This window comes from Mus caroli, unplaced genomic scaffold (genome assembly GCF_978045245.1).
Source record: "Mus caroli unplaced genomic scaffold, Mus_caroli_1 scaffold_10, whole genome shotgun sequence".
Classification (NCBI taxonomy): Eukaryota; Metazoa; Chordata; class Mammalia; order Rodentia; family Muridae; genus Mus; species Mus caroli.
This window is the reverse complement of record NW_028227265.1, coordinates 18,179,478-18,202,563: the sequence shown is the minus strand read 5'-3', so window position 1 is coordinate 18,202,563 and position 23,086 is coordinate 18,179,478. Positions and strand designations below refer to the sequence as shown.

At 43.3% G+C, this 23,086-nt stretch overlaps 1 protein-coding gene and 1 long non-coding RNA gene across 2 annotated transcripts in view; one reads left to right on the top strand and one right to left on the bottom strand.

Annotated features, from left to right (window-relative positions):
- Positions 1–2,167: 2,167 nt before the first annotated feature.
- On the top strand, positions 2,168–6,280 carry LOC147002339 (uncharacterized). The gene is made up of 3 exons (XR_015048596.1): positions 2,168–2,318; positions 2,464–2,621; positions 6,231–6,280. It is a non-coding gene; the product is annotated as an uncharacterized LOC147002339 (long non-coding RNA).
- Positions 2,848–23,086, bottom strand: part of Rfwd3 (ring finger and WD repeat domain 3) — a 30,085-nt gene continuing 9,846 nt past the window's right edge. The window contains exons 5-13 of the mRNA XM_021171128.2: positions 22,206–22,388; positions 22,034–22,125; positions 16,007–16,121; positions 15,201–15,429; positions 12,956–13,106; positions 11,270–11,446; positions 9,311–9,525; positions 6,722–6,933; positions 2,848–5,083 (exon numbers count right to left, since the gene is read on the bottom strand). Of these exons, the coding sequence (XP_021026787.2) occupies positions 4,940–5,083; positions 6,722–6,933; positions 9,311–9,525; positions 11,270–11,446; positions 12,956–13,106; positions 15,201–15,429; positions 16,007–16,121; positions 22,034–22,125; positions 22,206–22,388 (1,518 nt within the window). The 3' untranslated portion in view covers positions 2,848–4,939. The remainder of the gene's footprint in view (positions 5,084–6,721; positions 6,934–9,310; positions 9,526–11,269; positions 11,447–12,955; positions 13,107–15,200; positions 15,430–16,006; positions 16,122–22,033; positions 22,126–22,205; positions 22,389–23,086) is intronic.

Below are 23,086 nucleotides of genomic sequence, written 5' to 3'. Positions count from 1 at the left end.
AACAAAAGAGAGAATGCCTTCGGTTATCCATCAGACCACCTCCACCAGCATAGGTCAGAGCTATCTTCAGTCATCAGTCCAACACTGATGGCTTTCAAGTCACACAGTCGTGCCTATAAACATCAGGAAGACCTTGAAGATACAGCATTAGTTTTATTATTTTTCGAGACAGGTTCTTACTACATAACATATTGAAGCCTGCTTCCCTGGTATGACTTCCCTGGCAGAACTGTAGCCATTTTACTTCAGGCCTGTCTGCCATCCTATATTGCAGACACAGAAAGCAGCTTAGCTAGAGACACAGAAAAACAGTTTGGCTCAGAGCAAGTCAAGTTGATCATACATTCTGTTATGCTCAGAGGTTTGTTATGTTTTGAGGACTGTACTTGGAAATTCTCCAGCCAAAGACGCCTCTCAGGGCCAAGCAAGAGAGGGGGCAAGTTGAACTGTTATGTCTGAATGACTAAAAAAAGTGGAAAAGGGCATACCACCCTATAGCCCCTGTATCTGCTTATGAGTTCATTGTGGGCCTTCCCCATATAAACTGACCCTGGACAATGTCCGTGGTCACAGCAGCTTCCAGCTCCCAACTCTGAAACTGTGTCCCTGATCAATCAGTTTTGGGGTAGGTGTTTAATAAACTGGGATAGTTTTATCCCAGTCTGCCTAAGATTGGTGTTTGTGTGGTTTGTGGGGTGATTTCTGGACCCTAACAAACCTAGGCAGCCAGGATGCCCAAAACCTCTAATTACAACTGTTAGGATTCAGTAATCGCCACTCAAACACTGACCTCAGTTAAGCAAGAATAGTTTATTGAACGCATGAACTGATACTGGACATCCAGGATCACAAAAGGACTTCAGGAGCCTAGTTGTGGTACTAGTCTGCCCTCAGGGTATTTTTGTAGGAAAAACCAGGTTCAAAAATTTAAAGGGCAAGGAGGTGGGCAGTTGGTTTACTAAGCAAAGTATTATCAGTATTAACCTTTAAGCTGATTGGTCCTGAGTAAGGTAAAGTGGGGAGGTGGAGGGGTGGTGAACAGGGGAATTTCAGAATATTGAGATAACATAGCATGAGTATTATAATCATAACTTTTAAGCTTGTTAGTAGCATTCTTCAGTGTCAGACACATTAGCCATTGTGAGCCCATACGTAGGAGCTGGAAGGCCTTGAGATCCTTCTGCTCAGCCTATAGATGCTGGCATGTCTGGCCTCAATTTCATTAGGATTTTTTGTTTTGTTTTGTTTTTTCCGGAGACAGAGACAGGGTTTCTCTGTATAGCCCTGGCCATCCTGGAACTCACTCTGAGACCAGGCTGGCCTCAAACTCGGAAATCTGCCTGTCTCTGCCTCCAAAGTGTTAGGATCAAAGGCATGCGCCACCACTGCCCAGCTTAAAATTCTTTACTTCCTAATAATTGTAAGGGCCAGTGATTTGCAAAGAATGAAACCCCAGACTCACATTGTATGCAACAGCAAAGAGCATTTATTCCTCAGAGAACCTGCATACAGGGGTCCACCATGTATGGGGATGGAAGACAGAGGTGTGGATTTTGCAGGGTCAATTTAAAGCCTGTTAGGGTAGGAGTGGTTGACCTTTAACTTTTCCTTGTTTGGTTGGTTCTATTGGGAGGGGTATAAGTAGGTACCTTTGTGATTGGTTAAGGCTCTGGGGGATTTTGGAGATTTTTTCTGATTAACTATACTTGGCTCAAAGTAGGTGGTGATGGAGCTTCTACAGCTCCTGATTGGCTGCCTGTTAAGAGGCCCCCCCCCCCCCCCCCAGAAATTGGCTGTTTTGGACTTTTCTAGTTCTGGGGAACAGAAACATAGGCCTAATCTTCCTAACGGCCAACTTGCAGAGTCAGTCTGGCTGTGGTTAACTCATGCCTCTCAGAATGTACTGTGTACTCCTTTAATCCCAGCACTTGGGAAACAGAGGCACGGGGATCTGGTCTACAAAGCTACATGTTGAGTTCCAGACCAGCCAGGAATACATATACAATAATTTAAAAAAAAAAATGCTGTTAGGATTCTTAGCAATTTGGGATTTATTTCTAACCCGTAACTCCCTCTCCCCTTGAAACACTTGGCTCGCACTCAGGAGACAGAAGCAGGTGGATTTCTGAGTTCAAGGCCAGCCTGGTCTACACAGTGAGTTCCCGGACAGCCAGGGCTACACAGAGAAACCGTCTTGAAAAACAAACAAACAAACAAACAAACAAAAAGAAACACTTGGCTCTGTAACAATACCAGTATGCTCCTAGTGGCTGTTCAACTGGAAGACATCCACCTTTTTCAGTCTAAGTGCAGAGCAGGTATGTACCAACATATTAACTTGAAACAGAACAATCTGAAGCTACTGTGATGAGCAAGGGGCTATACTTGCTCATTGCTAATATCCCCGTCAAAGCATTAGCAAATAATTTTAAGAAACTCTTTCCATCTCTTCCCATTTTACAGGTGCCTTAATTTAAAGCAATAACAGGAAGCCACCAAGCAGCGAAGTCTGAGGAATCTATCCAAAAAGGACTGGCAGCTGGAGCCTCAGCAGTTTAGATAAAATATTTAACCTGGGCACAGTGGAACACTCCTGTAATCTCTGCACTTAGGAGGTATAGGTAAGCAAGAAGCAAGGCCAGCCTTTCCTACGTAGGGAGTTAAAGTACTCGAGACTCTAAAGATGGCTAGGCTAATTAAGTATTTACTTAGGTCTAGGGACCATCCTTTGTAACTCATATCCAGTACTAGATGAGATGGAGAAACTCCTAGGGTAGGATTCTGCCCCTACCTTTCCCAAGAGGCAGGGATATTCCTGCATCTAGTAAATAGACAGAAGACACTGGGAAGACACATTACAAATTCTTTATTTTGTTAACATTAAAACATTGAAACACACACAGGACAGCAGATATTCAGAAATCCCAATGCCCTATGACAAGATTTAAAAACAAAACAGATCTTGCTGGTGCTAAGACTAGAGCCCAGGTTTAGAGATGAAGTTTCTTGCAATAAGGTTGTCTTTGGTCAATTGGTCCATACTGTGAATCTGCTTCCAAAACACAGATTTGGGTTTCTAATACAGCTCAGTGGTAGAGCAAAAACCTTAACCAGGTTGAGGTCCTGGCACTCCCCTCCCCTACCCCAATCCAAATTTATTGTGGAAATGCAAAACCCCACGGCAAGGCTTGGTATTTAGCTTAGCTTCTGTGGTAGCAAATCCCCAGTCAGCCTTAAATGTTCTTCAAGGCAAGTCATATCCTAACCCTGCCCCAGACTAACCTGACACGAACAGCTTTCTTTGTGGCCATCTGCTTTAGTTAGTTGAATTCTATTTAATTTGAATCCTATTCTGAAATTGAAGCTCCAGGCCCAGGCAGCTACTCTTAAGCATCACTCTATCAAAAGCACCTGGGGGAAGAAAGGGAGAGAAGGCGACTTTCCTCTACGCTGTGGAAGCTAACATTTTTCTTTTGCCTCCCCCCGACCCCCTTTAAGGCAGGGTTTCTCCGTGTTATAGCTTTTGGCTGTCCAAAACCTACTTTGTAGTGAGGGTGGCCTTGAACTCATAGGGATCCACCAGTTTCTGCCTTCAGCGTGCTGGGACCAAAGGCATGTATTACCTCAACTGGCTGGAAGCTGACATTTTTAAGCTTTAAGTTTTAAAAACAAAACAAATTACACATCTTCAAATAGGTTTCATTAAGCAGATAAAGCCACAACTTGGAATCCTGGGAAAATTAACAATTTTCCCTTAATAATCCCTTGCTGGCAGTAAAGGTCCCCAAAATAGCTGAGTTTGATAGGCATGAAAGAACTTTTATTTAAAAAGATAGTGCTTCATCAAAGAACATCTGAGAGAATCAGACAGGTTGCCTATGCCTTGAGACAAGGTATCTTAGGGGCAGTGGCTTAGTGGAGTAGCCTAAGGCAAAGTAGACAAATATAACCTGAGCATATCTCTAAATGCTGAACAATTTGGGACCACCAGAATGGAAGTTTCTGAGTGTCTTCCTTTCTGTCACCCACAGATCTCTAGCCACTATTAACTTCCTGAGAATAACCACTTCATTTTCAGAAAAAAGTAGAACAGGAGGGGAAGTCTTTATTTGGGAATTATCTATCCTTCAGCATTGACTTTGGGGGATGAGGTGAAGTAAAAGCTAGGCCCCTGAGTATCTCAAGCTAACTAGAAAAATTCAAGTCTTTAGCAATTGCCCAAACACCTCTTCCATTTCCTCACCTCTCACAATGCAATGAACTTACTGCACAAAGCTTAAAGCTATGCCTTTACATATGGCCAGCTAGTCAGCCACTTCCATCATTGGACTTATCAACATTCTAGTAGGCATGGATACCTGGGATGTAACTTGTTGCCACAAAGCATACCTCACAGAAGTACCAGACACTGTGGGCAGACAGCAGTGCAGGGGTATGGGAGAAATCAAGTCACTGAAAGGTTATGAGCATTCAGACTTGGAAATAGGTCAAATTCTACACAAGATATTAATGGTGCCCTTTATGCTTAGTGGAAGACTCTCTCACGTATCTTTTGCACCCAAGAAGCAAGACAGACCTTTCATGTACCACTTTTAAGCCAATTAGCCTAACTGACAAGACAATTTAGGTTGGTTGGTTATCACAACCCCCAAATGCTTGGTGCATACTCATATCCTAAATAGCAGTTGAGAGGACTGTAAGATCCTATAGAATTTAAGTAAAAAAATTCCCAGGCAAGATTCCCAAGGGTACTCATTTGGTGCCAACAGCACACACAATCCTGGTGTCTCAGTGATACGTGACCACACTAATCCAGTGAACCATGATCCAGACGCTCCAGTCCCAGCATGTAAACAGATATCTTTGCTCAGGGGTACTAGGTGCTAAATCAATGCAACGTTAACTAGCAGCGGCGTGTCTGCACGTCTCAAGACCATGCTCACTCCCACTTGTACATATGGACAGTCTTCTCTGTTAAGGTGGCCAGATAGCTGTTCTGATTCGTTTCAAATGGGCAGATGTCCAGGACAGGTTCATCAGCCTTCAGGTTCTGCAGCAACAAGCCACTGCCAGCATTCCACAACTTAAGAAAACAAAAACCAAAAACAAGCAGAAATAGAGGTCAACAGAGTCAGGCCAGGTGGGGAATAACAGTCTCTAACCATAACACTCTACAAAAACAGCACCCCTATGCTGGCTTGAAAAGCAAGCCAAGAACTCATTTCTTTCATTTAAGTGCCACAAGTCTTCTACATACTGTCCCTTCTAGAGACAGAAAAGTCAGTGAGACAAGGCCACTATCTCTGTCCTCATGGAACATATATTTATTTTAATTACGTGCGTCTGTGTGGGTACCCATGGAAGAATGGGATCTTCTGGAGCTGGGATAACAGCTGGCCCTGAGCCACCCGATTTAGGTGGCGGGAACCAAACTTGGATACTCTGGAGGAGGAGTGCACCCTCCTAACTGCCGAGCCAGCTCTCCAGCCACGGAGCACACACCCCAACAATGTTTTATTTTCTAAAAGTTTTATTACAAGAAGTATTGTGGGGGGGGGGGGCGCGCACACACGCCTTTAATCCCAGTACTCCGAGAGGCAGAGGTAGGTGGATTTCTGAGTTCGAGGTCAGCCTGGTCTACAGAGTGAGTTCCAGGACAGCCAGGGCTACACAGAGAAACCCTGTCATCGGCGGGGGTGGGGGTGGTGGTGGTGGTGGTGGTGGCACACTGTAAAGTATTGAGAACAGAGCCAGTGAGGTGGTGGCACAGTGAGAAGACATTTGCTGTGTGAGTCTACTGAGCTAGACATTCAAACCTCAGGTAAAGGTGGAAGGAGAACAAAGTCTACGCACTTGTCCCTTGACCTCTACCTGTACGGTGCAGCACAGACTCACCATCCCAGACATCATAAACTAAAGTTTTAGAAAACTGAGGCAGGTCAGGCATGCCTTTAACTCCACCATTCAGAAGGCAGAGACAGGCAGGTCTCAATTATGAGTTTGAGGCTAGCAAGATCTAGATAGCGAGTATACAATGAGATTCTGTTTCAAAAATATTTTCAAAGAGCAAAAAGGGCATGGATGAGGGAGGGGGCAAGAGGGAGGGACTGGGAGGAGACGGGAAGCTGCAATTGGGATGTAAAGTAAACAAATAGTTAAAAAGAAGAAACAGCAAAAATAAGCCATCACCAGACTCTCTTGTTTTTTGTTTTGTTTTGTTTTTGAGACAGGATCCAGAATGGAGCCCTGGATGAACTGAAACTCTGTAAACCAGGCTGGCTTTGAATTTAGAGATCTGTCTGACTCTGCCTCACCTCCCAAGTGCCGGGACTACAGGTAATGCGCTGCCATGATTGGATTTTATACATGCATACAAGGGATCTGAACTCAGGCCTTCACGCTAACTTGGCAAATACTTTGAGTCATATTCCCAGCCTCCATAAGTAAACTCTGATATATTGTAGTGATCCTGTTTTCTTCCCTTTACTTGCATTATTATTTCATATGTTTAACATCTATGGTGTAATAACTATATACCAGAGATAGTGATTGTGCGTACACATGTGTGTGTGTGTGTATAGTGTACTTTAGTCCAGTGTGGTGGAGCCTGTAACTGACTCCCTCATATATGCCATTATGCCTCATAGAGGCAAGTACCTTACAACTGGGCTAGGTCCTCAAACTCCAAACTATTTTAAAATATAAACAAAAACAGGCTCACCAGCGTAGACTGTGATGCTTCATCCCCAGTACATACTAGGACATTGCCATCATTCTCTGGGCTTTGGAAGATGGCACTTTTGGTCAACAGTTTGCAAGTGGGTCCCCCAAGGAATGTTTGTACAGGAAGACAGGAACAGACCGGCTCTCCAGCATCATCCAGTTTGTAAGACATCTCCAATAGCACAGTTCGTACAGTGTTATGGCTTTTATCTATGAGGCAGAGAATCAGTGTTACCTCATGGAGGTGAAGCAAAAGAAATTAAGTATCTGAACCTCAGATATTTTCAACCTACTTGGCTAGAAAAGCTAAATACATTAAACCCCAAGCTCTTTAAAGCAAATACAGCAATGCAGCACACACGAGACCCTAAAGCCTGGGCTAGGATGAAGGAATTACCTGCAGTAGGTTTTTCCTACTTGAGTAACAACTCCAAGAATGCACTGGTTTTATAAAATCACTGCACCCTCTGAGACCTGGGGAATTTATTGTTCAAGTGTCCTAATGGTATTTTCCCTTCTTCCATTGAGGACTCCATTAGCTAGTTATCAGAAAAGTAGAGTTATATCTGAGGTACATCTGAGAGACAGACAAGGACAGGAAAACAAAACGGGACCCCAAGCTTTCTATGTAAGTCACAGCATGATTTGGTGAGAGCCAAAAGGCCAGAAGCAGCAATTCAAACAGTTTCCCAGACAAAACAAACACACAATGGTAAGTCTGTCTACAAATGGGCACTCTGATGATCTGACCAACAAACTTGACAAATCTACCTGACTGTCATACATTTGATTACCAGAGTCGATTCCTTAGAACCCATTTTTAGGCCAGGTGTGGTGGCACACACCTTTAATCCCAGCACTCGGGAGGCAGAGGCAGGTGAATTTCTGAGTTCGAGGCCAGCCTGGTCTACAGAGTGAGTTCCAGGACAGCTAGGGCTACACAGAGAAACCCTGTCTCGAAAAAAAAAAAAAAAAAAAAAATCCCAACCCCCCCCCCCCCAAAACCCATTTTTAGTGCTGACTTAAATCAGTGGACACAGATGCTGCTCCACTAGCCAGGCATGGTGACACGCTATCAGGCTATCAGGCTGTTTCTAATCCCTTTTCTTAGGTGAAGTGAGGGGCAGACAAAAGAAGTCAGAAGTTGAAGAGATGGATTCTTTTCCCTGGAGCTTTAAACTTGCTTTTGTTATTTGTGAGTTGTTATGCTGCCTGTTACTCACCTGAACCTATCTTCTAATCTGGTTGGGGCTCTCTCAGACAATAACTGTCTAGGTACGAAAAAAACTGGACTCAGACCAGGTAAGAGTCACAAGGGGGTCTGCCAGAATAAACAAATGTCCTGGAAGAGAGGCACCTATCTACAGGTCAGAACTTAAGGGACAAGGTGCTTGATAAGACAAAGACATTTCTTGTGAACAGTCTACCAAAGCAACCATCACTAAATACCCAGGCAGGGCTACAGTTCATGCCATTTCGAAGACCTCAAGACCAAGTTAAAGGGGCAAACCCTCACCAAACTGACCACCAGGGATAGTTTCTTTTCTTTTTTTGTTTTTTCGAGACAGGGTTTCTCTGTGTAGCCCTGGCTGTCCTGGAACTCAATAATTAGACCAGGCTGGCCTCGAACTCAGAAATCTGCCTGCCAGCCGGGCGTGGTGGCGCACGCCTTTAATCCCAGCACTCGGGAGGCAGAGGCAGGTGGATTTCTGAGTTCGAGGCCAGCCTGGTCTACAAAGTGAGTGCCAGGATAGCCAGGGCTACACAGAGAAACCCTGTCTCGAAAAACCAAAAAAAAAAAAAAAAAGAAATCTGCCTGCCTCTGCCTCCCGAGTGCTGGGATTAAAGGTGTGCGCCACCACACCCAGCTTTTTTTTTTTTTAAAGATTTATTTATTTTATTTATATAAGTACACTGTAGCTGTCTTCAGACACACCAGAAAAAGGTGTCAGAACTCATTACGGCTGGTTGTGAGCCACCATGTGGTTGCTGGGAATTGAACTCGGGACTGGAAGAGCAGTCAGTCCTCTTATCCGCTGAGCCATCTCTCCAGCCCCGATTCTTTTCTTTAAGTGGGAACAAAACAAACCTGTAAATCAATAGCTGCTTGAGTTCTATCCACGGATCTGGAGACAGTAGAGTTGAGCTGCCTAGATAGTTCCACAAAACCATGCTGTCCATCTTAACTTTGTTGGACTCAAATATGGAGCAACTAAAACACTGATCTGGTATCAGGCTGTTTCCAGCTGGGGACTTTTCTCAGGTGAAGTGGACTGAGGTGATGAGAGGACTCAAGGGTAGACCACCTCATCCTATCACTGTTGTTAGAAACACCAGATTCTGGAGGGGTTAATTCACTTCCAGAAACACACGGCAGGAAAGCTTCCAAATATACAGGGTAGGGAGGCACTCTCTGTGAAAGAAATGGGAGCCACCATCTTCACTGTAGTACCAGGAATTGCAGCACAGCCTGTCAGCCTTATAGAGGCTGACCAAAGCCACCTGGTTTCTTCTTACCTGTACCTCTTCCCCACTCCCCACCCCCAACCACCAAAATAGCAGGCCCATAAGAACTTTCAGAACTCACCAGGTCTGTAAGTCACAAGACAGTGTCGGGTGCTACTCTCTGTCTGAAAGTCTACAAAGCCCCCTGGCTCCAAGGACAGCACATGAGGCTTATGAGAAAAGTCTGTTTTTAGTTCCCAGAAGGAGGCATTCTCCAATGTTCCAGCCAGCACCCCACCATAAGGAAATGCAGCCACTGCAGCTTTGGGTAAATATGACAGGGATACCAGAGGACATCTGAAGGCAAAAAAGGAAATCATGACATACATTCCAAATACAACACTTGGGCTGCTCCAGACCTCATGACCAGAGGACCTGGGCCACATTCCCAACTCAACAGAAGTCAAACAGAAGGATAAGTATCCTCCTGCACCCTCTAAAAAGCAATGAGCCAGGTCTGTAAGAGAAATAAAAAGGAAATACATATAATATTCTGCACCTACTTTCAACAGAGCTGGGATTCAAACCCAGGACACGTGGCTGAGTTGCACATTTAACACATCAAAGTAGACCTGGCCCCCAGGTTCTCCCAGCATCTGTCCCCACCCTCCACTCTGAACTTGCATCCCAGGGGCTTGCCTTCCCCTCTCCCAGAGGCTTTTTCCCACATAACATAGACGCTGTGGTCTCTTCCCAAGTCACTTCTCCCTTCTTTGTGTGTGTGCTTTCTTTCTTCCCACTTCCCTGTCTTTCCCCATGGTGACTTCACTGGCTTCGTTCCTTTGTTAACAGTGAACTCACCCAAAAGTGGTTTCCCAACAAATATGTCTTTATATATATTCTAATCTGGCTTGAACTGGCTCATTTCACTGAAATAACTTGTCCAATAGAATACATCAGATGGTCCCAAAGAAAAATCCTGTAACAGGCTGGAGAGGTGGCTCAGTGGTTAAGAGCAGTGGCTGTTCTTCCCAAGGACCAAGGACTCAATTCCCAATATCCACATGGCACACCTACAACTGTAAGTCCATCTAGTTCCAGAGGATCCAATACCCTCACAGACATACATATAGGCAAAAATACCAACGTATTTAAAATTAAAAAACAAAACCCTTTAACAAAAACATAGCCTAAAAGCAAACCATGCTTTAACAACAAAAAAAAGAATGATTTTTCTTTTTTTGTTCTTTTCTCTTTCTCTTTCTCTCTCTCTCTTTCCCTCCCTTCCTTCCTTGAGACAGGGTTTCTCTGTGTAGCCAGAATGATTTTTCTGGTTCTGTTGTTTTTTGAAATATAATTTCTCTATGTAGTTTTGGCTGTCCTGGAACTGGCTCTGTATACCAGATTGACCTCAAATTCAGAGATCTGCCTGCCTCTGCCTCCCTGGGATTAAAAGTGTGTGCTTCCATCATTGGCAGGCCAAAAAACAAACAAACAAAAAAAACCAAACCAAACCAACCTCTTTTTCTCCCCTTCAAGACGGGGCGCTTTCTCTGTGTAGCCCTGACCTGGCTATCCTGGACTTGCTAGCCTCCAATATTAGCTTGTCTCTGCCTCCTGAGCTTTGTGTGGGATTACAAGTGTACACCACAATGCCTAGCTTTGATTAGTTTTTACATTTCCTTAGTCTCTACCAGTTTATGATCACCACTATATGCTGACACTTTTCACAAACACCATCCTACAGACCACGTCCTATGAATTTGATTATGCACAGTTATCCAAGCAAAACCATTCTCTTCTTTTTTTCTTTTTCTTGTCTTTTTTTAATCTTATTTTTTTAGTGAGACAAGGTTTCTCTGTACAGCCCTGACTGTCCCAGAACTCACAGAGATCAGTGTGCCTCCCCACTGCTGGGAATAAAGGTCTGCACCACCATACCCAGCCTCAAAATTCTACTGACTCTGAAGTGAGAAAGTACCAGACTTGGTACTGTATCCACAGTTGCTGGTCAACTGTGGATAAGCTTTAAGGAAAGAACTAATACAGTAGAAATCTATTAAGAACGCTGTGACCTACATAAAGATAGAGTTCTACCTACCTGGCTTTCTGAGGAACTAATTCCTGAATATAGGTGTTTGTGTTCCGTAAGTCATAGATCAGAATTGAACCACTGGCTAGTCCAGCATAGACATAATTGTTTTCGTCAAGACACCAGCAGCAGCTCCAGACAGGACGCCCAGTGTTGTAAGTCTGCACCACAGTATTTGTTTCTAGGCTGTGAAGAGATCATTACCACTATACATTAAGAAAATCATGTACATAACGGTGATAATATTTAATAATAAAACATCTCACAAAGCTGTATTTACTTTCTCTGTAGTTAAATGTAGTTAATTGTCACAGAGAGCAATGCAAGATAGTAAAAACTGTAAGGAAAACCAAAACTCTAATCCAATCACCCAGATGTATCCATTAACAATGCATCCCCCACCCCACCCCAGACCTTCTAAGATGCTAGGCAGTGAACCTAGGGCTAATGGTGGGCAAGCATTTCATCACTGAGCAGCATCTCTAGCTTCTCCTTACCCCTACTGTTGTTTTGAGACAGGGTCTCACTGCTTAGCCCTGGCTGGCCTAGAACTCAATAAGTAGACCCGACTAGCTTTGATCTCCCCACTCTGCCATCCTAACATCTATACAACACTGCTCTCATTCAAATAGTTTAATATGTACTTTAAAATGAAGAGATGGGTTAGAGGTCAACAGCGCCTGTTGTTCTCGGAGAGGATGGGATTCAATTCCTAGCACTCACATGGGGACTATCAACTATCTGGAACTCCAGTTCAGTTCCGGAGGACCTGATGCCCCCTTCTTGCCTCTACAAGTACTGCCTGCAGGTGGTATGTACGCACGCACACACTCACTCAAGCACGCATGAACATGCACGCACATGCACACACACACACACACACACACACACACAATTCTAAATGGAATTTTAAAAAATTAGGATAGCCCAGCCTTTGTTGCAGGCCTACAATACCAGCTATTCAAAAGGAAGGACAATTACAAGGTCAAGGCCAGTCTAGGTAAATAAATTACTATGAGCCTCAGAGTAAAAAATGAAAATGACATGGACAGAGCTATGATAGAATGCTGATCATTTCAGAAGTACTATAAAAACCAACAAATACAATTCAGGTTACTTCACATTTACTTAGTGACCTGCTAAGTCGCCTTTTTAAATTTTTTTTTTCCTTTTTTTGTCCAGTTTCATGCATCTTGGGTTGACCTTAGTCCCAATCTTCATGTCTCTACCTTTCAGGGGCTGGAATTACAGGTACCTGCTACCACAACCCCCCAATTTATGTCTACTTTTCTGTCTTTGTTTTTAGACAGGGTCTAATTCTGTAGTTCAGGTTGTCCTGTAATTCAACAAGTAGCTCAGGCTAACCTCAAACACATGGCAACCCTCATGTCCGTCAGGATCCTGAGTGCTAGTCACTACACAGGGCTTAAAGACCTTGATTTTATTCATTTACTTACTTTGAGATGGTCTAGTTACATAGCTCTGATTGTTCTAGAACTCACTATAGGTCAGCCTAACATTTGTAACAGCTCTACCTGCCTATTGAGGCTGGGTTTAAAGGTATGTGTCTGGCTGCTTACGTACTTATAAAAGAAGACAATGCCTCAGTTCAATAAGAGAACTAAGTGCATCCTAACACTAAGACTAATTTGATGCACGGTGGCCCAGGCACCATCTTTCCCTTGACCCCCTTACCTGGTCAGTTTAATAGTGCAGTCAAGGGAGGCAGACAGGAGCAAGCCTTTGGACTGACTGCTGAAAGATAGTCCACGAATCTGCTTGTTGTGCATAGGAATATACTGACTGCTCTTCATGTTGGCAGTACTCAACATCTTAACACCAAAGCCTACCAAAGAAGAAAGTTAAAACAAGGACATAAAAGTAAATCACAGCAAATAGAATTGTCTTCAAAAGTAATTAGCACCTTTCAAAAGAAATTTGCTTACCTTTCTTGGAATCCAAGTCCCTAGGAAACAGCTCGTCATACAATCAATGAAAATGAGTATTTCCCTGTTATACTTTTTTTTTTTTTTTTTTTGGTTTTTAGAGACAGGATTTCTCTGTGTAGCTCTGGCTGTCCTGGAACTCACTCTGTAGATCAGGCTGTCCTCGAACTCAGAGGTCTGCCTGCCTCTGTCTCGAGTGCTGAGATCAAAGGCATGTGCCACCATGATAACAAGCACCTTAGGGCTAACTTTATACACCCAGCATAAACTTATCAGTTTACATAAAAATATGGATCGTAAAAACAAAATGAAGGCATAAGCTGTATGTCACCATTTATATAAGGTTCTAGAAGGTGCACTGACAAAAGGCAGATCAGGGGCTGCCTGTGAGTGAGTAAAAGGAGAAAAGATAGACAAGACATTACAAATTTATACGATTTAATTTTATGACACTTGTAATTTAGTAAAGCTATTGAGACAGGTGGGCATGGTAGGATATAACTACAGTTCAAGCATTACTAAAAGTTTGAGGCCAGCGAGGTCTATATAGTAAGACCTAGTCTCAAAGAGTCATTTGGACAAATATCAAGCATACTATCAACAAAAAGAGGTAATTCAAGATTCAAGGACAACAGCAATAAAGAACTGAGAGATAAGGGGGTGGAGAAATTCAGATGTCAAGTTTTACTTAAGATTCATTTATAGTTGCCAGGTGTAGTGGCGCATGCCTTTAATCCCAGCACTCGGGAGGCAGAGGCAGGCTTTTAACCATCTCTCCAGCCCTAGTTTTGGGGCGGGGGGGGGGGGGGGGATGCACATGAATGTGGGTGCCCATGGAAGCCAGAAGAGAGCATTGGATTCCCTGGAGCTAGAAGTGGCGTTATAGGTGGTTGTGAGCCACCTAACACGGGTGCTCAGCTTTAAACTATCAAACTTCAAAAGAGTACCACTTTCCTGTTTGAAAGAGCTCCGAACCACCAGGTTATCTCTTTAGCTCCCCATTAATAAAATGACTACTACAGTCTATAAATTCTCTTATTCACAATTAAAAATATTAAATTTTATTTAAATTTGAATTAATTCTTTGGGCAGCTTTTTTTAAACAAACAAACAAAAATCCCAGTGCAAATGAATCTGTTTGCTTTTTTGTTTTTTGGGTTTTTTTTGTTTGTTTGTTTGTTTTCGAGACAGGGTTTCTCTGTATAGCCCTAGCTGTCCTGGAACTCCCTGAACTCAGAAATTCGCCTGCCTCTGCCTCCAGAGTGCTGGGATTAAAGGCGTGCGCCACCAAGCCTGGCTTGCAAATCAATCTGTAATGCAAATGACACACAGGGTATATTTTTCTCCTTGGACTGCAACAGTGACAAAGGACACTTCCACCTACCTCCTCTCTCATGCTAACACTGCTACTGACTGGTATTGGTAATTTGCAAAATAAAAGCAATATTTATGGAAGAGTTATTTTTTAAAGAATGGTAGAGGGCTATGCAATGATTAAAGAACTACTTGTAGCTGAAAGAGATGTTTTTCTATTTGTTCGAAATAGGAACAGGATTCACTGTGTAGACCACAGTGGCCTAACTTATGCCTCACCTTCCTGAATGCTGCCGCTACAGATGTGACAGCAGACCCAGCTATTAAAGATATGGTCTTTTGTTTTGAGTCAGGGTCTCTTTATGTAGCCCAACTTTCTTGGAACTTGCTACATAGAACAGGCTGGCTTGGCCTGGAACTCATAGAGATCGGTCTATGCCTGCCTCTTAGGTGCTGGGATTAAAGGCATGTGCCAACATGCCAAGCTATGAAAGGCATCTTTGTAGCATCTGAAGCACTTGCATTAAACTAACAGACAGACAGCAAACCGACAGAGAGACAAACAAAAGTGAGTTGGTAGCCTATTACCAGTATTTAATCACCACTGAGTCCAAGATCCTTCAGAAAGGGAAGAGAGTGAAGCAGTATGTAAGGATGATCTCAGACAGTGAGATGTTTACCTGGAAGAAAGGAGGCCTGAGGGGAGGGCTGGGAGGCCACCAGGCAGCTCAGACCATCACAATAGGCCAAGATTCTGCATTTTCCCGTCTGAGATATGGTGAAGGTCTTTTCTGAGCTGTATTTGCCTGGGCTCTGGCTGGAGGATAGGCATTTCCCACAAAGTGCTTTCGAGCGACTGCACTGCTGCATAGCTGAGTTCTGATGCCGCACAACAAACTTTTCCAAGTCCTACAACATAAAAGATGTTATAAGTGAATGCTTCCCCTCTTCTTTGGGTTTCTTTCTTCTTTTTTTTTTTTTGTTTTTGTCCCTCTCCCCACCCCTACCCCCTCAGCCCCACACCCCACCCCCGGCGCCCCCAAAACAGTTTCTCTGTGTAGCCCTGGCTATACTGGAATTTACTCCATTGACCAAGCTGGCCTCAAACTCAGAGCTCTGCCTACCTCTGCCTCCCAATTGCTATGATTAAAGGTGAGTGCCACCACCACCCAGCTATAGAATGATTTCTTGATAGGATAAAAGATTTCTTGCCAATCATGAAAACGACTCCACGACTCTCAACTGAATTTCAGAGTAACTGAAACTCAGTATCAAGTAACTGAACTAAAGAAAGTAAATATTAGGGTAAAGAAATCTTTAATGGTTGCTATGTGTCTGAAGCCCTCACAGAACGTATATAAGCATGGGTTGAGGGTAAATGTCCTATCATTGAGATAAACCTAAGTAATATTTAGGTTCTTCTTAAACTGCCCTTCTTTTGAATTCTGATTCCAGAAGTTTTCTGAATTAGGAAGGACAAACTCACCTGGACACGGCTATTGAGTTTAGTGCATTTATCAATAAGGACCTGAAGCTGGAGCCGGCACTGTGCAGACTCTAACTCAGCCTGCTTCCTGAGCATCTGCTCATTCAGTAAGTCACTAGAAGGGAAAAGCCAGGGACAGAGGAGGATTAGGAGAGCTACAGAAGATCCCAGCAAGCCAACACAGTAAGTTCATATTGTGATATACACACTTTACTGTAAGTATGTCATTGCAGTTTAATAAGGCACACCGGTTAAAAGCAAGCAATGGAAGCCAGAAATAGGACTTCTACTACAGAATGGAGACTAAAATAGCATAGGAAAATGAGGGAGAGAACCAATTCACTGCTTTGAGCTAAGACAAATTACAAAAGATTAAACTTGAAAGATAAAAAAAAACCAAGATTATCTATTGGAGTAAGAGAAAAATCAACTAATGTTGATTATCACAAAGTATGCAAACTAAACAGCAATCAAGTTAACAGCACTAAAAAGGCTAAAGCTTTCAAAGACAAGAAAGTTTACACTGAGCAAATGCTAACAAAAGGCCAATTAGAATAAACGCAAAATGCATGAATAGGTACAAAAAATAACATTACACAACCATAAATTTGCATACACTTAAAGATAATTTCAAAATAAGAAACACAAAAACAAGAACAATATTCCACTTGACTGAAACAGCAGAGAAAACGATATGAAAGCGGCAATGACAAGTCTCTCCTCATTTATTTATGAGAAATTCAAATGAGCCAGAAAATGGTGGCATATGCTTGTAATACTACTAACTAAGGAGAGCCTGAGGGAGGGGGAATCACATAAGCTTAGAAATTAAGAGTCATTCCTGGGCTACAGAGACTTTAGTTCAAAGCAAAGACAACAAAAGAAATACTATATTAAGAGGGCTGGCTGGAGAGATGGTTCAGCGGTTAAGAGCACCAACTGCTCTTCCAGAGGTTCTGAGTTCAATTCCCGGCAAACAACTGGGGGCTCACAACCATCTGTAATGGGATCTGATGCCCTCTTCTTGTGTGTCTAAAGACACCGATGTACTCACATAAAAATAAATACATGAGTAACTTTTTAAAAATAAAAAAAAAATAAGGCTGGAGAGATGGTTCAGCAATGAAAAGCATTTATTACTCTTACACAGGACCAGGGTTTAGTTTCCAGGACCTACATGGCAGCTCACACTTGTCTGAACTCCAGTTCCAGGGGTTCTGCTGCCCTCTCCTGTTCTTTGAGAATACCAGGCATACACTAGTACACACATACTCATGCTGACCAAATAGCCATCCTATGTATATTACATAAAAAATCGGGCTGGTGAGCTGGCTCAGTGGGTAAGAGCACCTGACTGCTCTTCCAAAGGTCCTGAGTTCAAATCCCAGCAACCACATGGTGGCTCACAACCATCCGTAATGAGATCTGACTCCCTCTTCTGGTGTGTCTGAAGACAGCTACAGTGTACTTTACATATAATAAAAATAAATAAATAAATAAATAAATAAAAAAGCCGGGCATGGTGGCGCACGCCTTTAATCCCAGCACTCGGGAGGCAGAGGCAGGCGGATTTCTGAGTTCGAGGCCAGCCTGGTCTACAAAGTGAGCTCCAGGACAGCCAGAGCTATAAAGAGAAACCCTGTCTCGAAAAACCAAAAAAAAAAAAAAAAAAAAATCATTAAGAGAGACAAGGTTGGGGGGGGGGGGATTTCAGAATTATCCTTGTCTACCAAGAGCAAGGCCAGCTGGACTCAGTAAGACCATGTCTCCAAACAACAAAGGAAAACAAAAAGCCAGGCCATGGAACAAAATGCTTGAGTTAGCATTAAAAAATTTGTGCAAAAAGAACACTGAGCCGGGCGTGGTGGTGCACACCTTTAATCCCAGCACTCAGGAGGCAGAGGCAGGCGAATTTCTGAGTTCGAGGCCAGCCTGTTCTACAAAGTGAGTTCCAGGACAGCCAGGGCTATACAGAGAAACCCTGTCTCGGAAAAACAAAACAAAACAAAACAACAACAACAACAACAACAAAAAAAAAAAAACCCAAACCAAACAAACAAAAAACCCCACCACAGTGTCTAGTAAATCACAGTATAGCAGTTGATAATCCATGATATTAAACCTCAGAGTTAAAAGCCACTTTGACAAATACAAATATAAGAGATCATTCAAGGCTACATCTTGATCATGGAAGCCAACTCAGGCTGAGCCTAATGGAGGCATGAGGGTCACCAATGAGTGGCTTCTTTCGTCTACAATGTGAGTTCAAGACCAGCCTAGACAATGCAGAGACCATCCCAAACAACAACAAAATGCCCCCAACAATACTTAAAAAGCAGACTTCTTGGCAGATTGCCCGAGTTGCTCTCCAAGAGAACACATGGGCTCTAGTCAGTGATCTAACCATCTTCAGAGCAGCTGTGACTTCAGAAAAGCACAACAATGCCTCTTTGCATGGACTGACTTTTTAGAAAGGCCTAAAACAAAAATGGCAAAAAGTTAGGATTCAATAGTACAAAGGTGCAGTGTGGGGTTCCAGGACAGCCAAGGAGGGCTACAGGGAGAAAACCTGACTTACAAAAATGTAGTCACAATGTTTTTATTGACATGTGTGCACTTTAACCACTTTTGCAATGTCTAATATTATGCTACAAAGGTATCAGTTTACTCAACTAGTTAATCTACTTGAGCTAGATTATTAGCAACATAAATCATTTTTAACTAAACCTTTGCAAATATACTTTTTAAAAGAACTGCTTTCGGGGAGCAGGATAACTACGTATTTGCACTCGACAGCTATAAACTAACCTTTTTCATTGCAGTGACCAGATCTCAACAAGGAACACCTTGAGGAAAGATTTGTTTTGGCTCACAGCATATGGCGACAGCATGAGGTGACACTGAGAGGGAAGGCAACAGGTGGCTCCCTGACAGCTCACTTACATCTCTGCCATTAGGAAGTAGAGGGGTCAAGCTAGGTTAACTTTTTAAAAAAATACTTCATTCAAACTTTACCAGTAAAATGTGAATAATCATATCCAAAACTTTCTCAATGGTGGATATTTTAAACTTTAGTCTTCCTTTTTTTTCCCTATATTTTTTTTATTGGGTATTTATTTCAATTACATTTCCAGTGCTATCCCAAAAGTCCCCCACATGCTCCCCCGAGTCTTCCTTTTCTTTAGAGGGCTGTGTGTGTGCTAGCCAAGTGCCACTGAGCTGGGTCTCCAGTGTTGGCCTCAAACTTGTGCTTCACCTGCTTCGTTGCCTATGAACATGTCACCATTTGGGAAAAAAAAATTGTATTATATGAGAATGTGGGTGATTGTGTGCCACACCACATACGTGTGGAAATCTTAGGGTAACTTTGCAAGTGGGTTTTCTCTCTACTAGGGGTTCTAGGGTTCTAACAATCAAATTCAGGTCATTATGCTTGTACAGCAAGGGCTTGGATCCACTGAGCCATGTCTCAGAAGACAGGGTTTTTCTTTATAGCCCTGGCTGTCTCCTTGCTCTGTAGACCAGGCTGGCCTTGAACTTAAGAGCTATATCTGCCTCTGCCTTACTTCCTGGCTATTAGCAACTATTCAGAGTAGAGTCTACAGTGGTTTTGTTCTTTTTTTTCCCCATGCACTCTATGTGCAAACTTCACTTAACAGATCTTCTGAAAGAAAGCTATTTTAAGGGGAAGAGTGACACACAATCAAAAGCAGAAACACAGAGAAACATGCCAAGCCGGACATAGTGGTGTACACTGGTAATTCTAGCCCTAGGGAGACGAAGGCAAGAGGATCACTGGCAGTTCCAGGTCAACCCCGGCTAAGTCTGACCGTCTCAAAATACAAACAAAACATGAAATACGGTGAATTTTTTTTCCCTTTGAGCTTCAGTCTCATGAATCTGACCATGAAGCTGACCTTGAACTCTTTATTCTCTGTGTAGCCCTGGCTGTCCTGGAACTCACTCTGTAGACCAGGCTGGCCTCGAACTCAGAAATCAGCATGCCTCTGCTTCCCAAGTGATGGGATTAAAGGCTCGTGCCACCACACCCTGCTTTAAAAAAAAAAAAAAAATCCCGGGCTCCTTAAATGTCAGGCAAGCACTCCACCAACTGAGCTACACGCTCAGCTTAGTTCATATTTGAGATAGGATTTTTTTTTTTTAAAGATTCACTTATTTTCCTTAGATGTTTCCTGAGTGTTTTGCCTAACTGAATCTACATGCACTGTGCTGACCTGAAGCCAGACGAGGGCATTGGACCCCTGGAACCAGAGTTACAGATGGTTCTAAGCCATCACAATCACCATGTATGTGCTGGGAGCTGAATCCAGGTCTTCTCTTTTTTTTTTTTTTTTTTTTAAAGATTTATTTATTATATGTAAGTACACTATAGCTGTCTTCAGACACTCCAGAAGAGGGCGCCAGATCTCGTTACGGATGGTTGTGAGCCACCATGTGGTTGCTGGGATTTGAACTCTGGACCTTTGGAAGAGCAGTCGGGTGCTCTTACCCACTGAGCCATCTCACCAGCCCCAGGTCTTCTCTAAAAGCAGTAAACGCTCGTAAGCACTGAGGTGAGCTCCTTTACAAAAGCCTGTATTTTTGTTTGTTTTTTTTGTTTTGTTTTTCGAGACAGGGTTTCTCTGTATAGCCCTAGCTTTCCTGGAACTCACTTTGTAGACCAGGCTGGCCTCGAACTCAGAAATCCGCCTGCCTCTGCCTCCCGAGTGCTGGGATTAAAGGTGTGCGCCACCACGCCCGGCATAAGCCTGTATTTTTAAATGTGCGAGCACGTGTGTGTACCCTCGTGTATCTGTATGCACCGTGCGTTTGCAGGGCTCATGCACGACAGGGAAGAGCATCACATCCCCTGGAACTGGAGGTAAAGAGGGTTGGGAGTTGTTCGGTTTGGGAGTTTGGGATGAACTTGTGTCCTCTGCAAGAGCAGCTAGTACTCTTAACCACAGTCAGAAATGAGGATCAGCCTATACAGTAGAGGCTGGCCCTCAACAGCTAGACTGCAGCAATTCTCTTGTCCGAGTTTATCCTCCCAAGTGGTGTAATTACAATACAGACAACCATGCCAGATCATCATTCAAAACTCTTTTATTCTTCAGTGTGAAGAAAAAACCCCGGAGGCCTTGCAAAGCAAAGCACGTGTTTTCCCACCAAGCTGCTATACTTCCAACCCTAGCCTCACATTTAAATTTTATTTTTGGAAACAGGGTCTATGTAGCTATGACTATCCTAGAACTCTATACAGACCAGACTGGCCTCAAACCCACAGAGATCTGCCTGGCTCTGCCTCCTGAGTGCTGGGATTAAAAGCATGAGACACCAGGCCTACCTCCTAGTTTTTTTGGGTTTTGCTTGCTTTGCTGTCTTAGAAATCACTGTAGACCAGGCTGGCCTCAAACTCAGAGATCCGCCTGCCTCTGCCTCCCAACTGCTGGGATTAAAGGCGTGTTCCACCCCACCACCCGGCTCTAGCCTCACATGTTTAATGTTGTATAAACAACAAATAATGCAGAATGTGATTATATAAGTAACTGTCTGAGACTTAATGTCACTGATTCTCACAGATCCCAAGCCAGAGGTAGGTAAAACCCCAGAGTCATAACAAAAGTAGACTGATAATTTCCTTATCAAACATGCTTAAAAAGAAGCAAAAGGAGTTGGGCAATGGTGGTACACATTTCTAACAGCACTCAGGAGGCTGAGGCAGAGGCAGTGGGCAGATCTCTGAGTTTGAGGCATCAGTCTGGTCTACATAATGAGTTCTAGGACAGCCAGGGCTACACAGTGAAACCCTGTCTAGGAAAAAAAAAAAAAAAGAAAAAAAGAAAAAAAGAAAAACCAAACAACAAAAGCAGCAGGAAAAAGACTCTAGCCAGGCAGCTTTTCATCTATTTGTAAGACTTTCTGTTCTGTCCTTCCACCATACAGGGCCTTTGGGTCTTTGATCTCCTCAGGAAGGCTTGGGAGTGCGTGCCTTCATCCACTGAGCTGTCACCAGCCCACACTTACCTTTTCATGCGCTCCTGTTCACTAGTGTCCAAAGCTCGCAGGGATCGGGCATAAAGGACAACGATGTCACTGTGCTTGGCTTTCTTGTTGCACTAAAAGAGTCCAATGAGACACAATCAATATGGTTCTAGGAATTCTGACTTAAGACACAGTCCTCCTTTAGGGTCCTTACCTGAGGACATTTTCGTGTTTGTCCTTTGAGCCATTTAGAAATGCATCTAAATCCAAAGAGGTGCCCACAGCGTAGTGCTGAGATCCGGTGGTCCCCAGCATTGGTCCACTGTTCCAAACATATTGTGCAAGTTTCACCTTCCTCATCTTCCACAGCAGATAGCATGCTGGGCTTCTGGGGAGACTGCCAGATGGAAGGTGAAATGAGTTCAAATAAGTACATAAGTATATAAACCTGAACAAAAAGCTGCACAAAGAATGTACAACACTTACCAAATACATGTCATTCTTATAAAATATAATCTGATAAAATTCACATTGTATACTATAGGTAACATCTGCTTCTAGGGGGTGGGGGTGGGATGGGGATGTTTGAGGTGGAGCCTTAAACATTCTCAGCATGTCTTCTACCACCAAGCTGCATGCCAGCAATACTGATTTTTCTTTGCTGTTGTTGAGAAAGGGCCTGAATACAGAACCACACCGGCTTCAAATCAGACTCTCTCACCTTGTGCACCCCACACCTGGCACACCTTCTGTTTTCTTTCTTTCTTCCTTTCTCCTCATTCATTCATTCAATGTGGAGTTAAAAAGACACCTTTTAGGGGTTGGTTCTCTGTTTACCAAGTACCCCCAAAGTGCCTTTACCAGTAGAAGGCTAAAGAAATCTACTAATTTTGACTTTACCAGTCTTTGATTTTCTTTTTTCCCCCAAAGCTATAGAAAGTGAAGCAAGCCGGGCAGTGGTGGCACACTCCTTTAATCCTAGCACTCGGGAGGCAGAGGTAGGAGGATTTCTGAGTTCAAGGCCAGCCTGGTCTACAGAAGAGTTCCAGGACAGCCAGGGCTATACAGAGAAACCCTGTCTCAAAAAACCAAGTT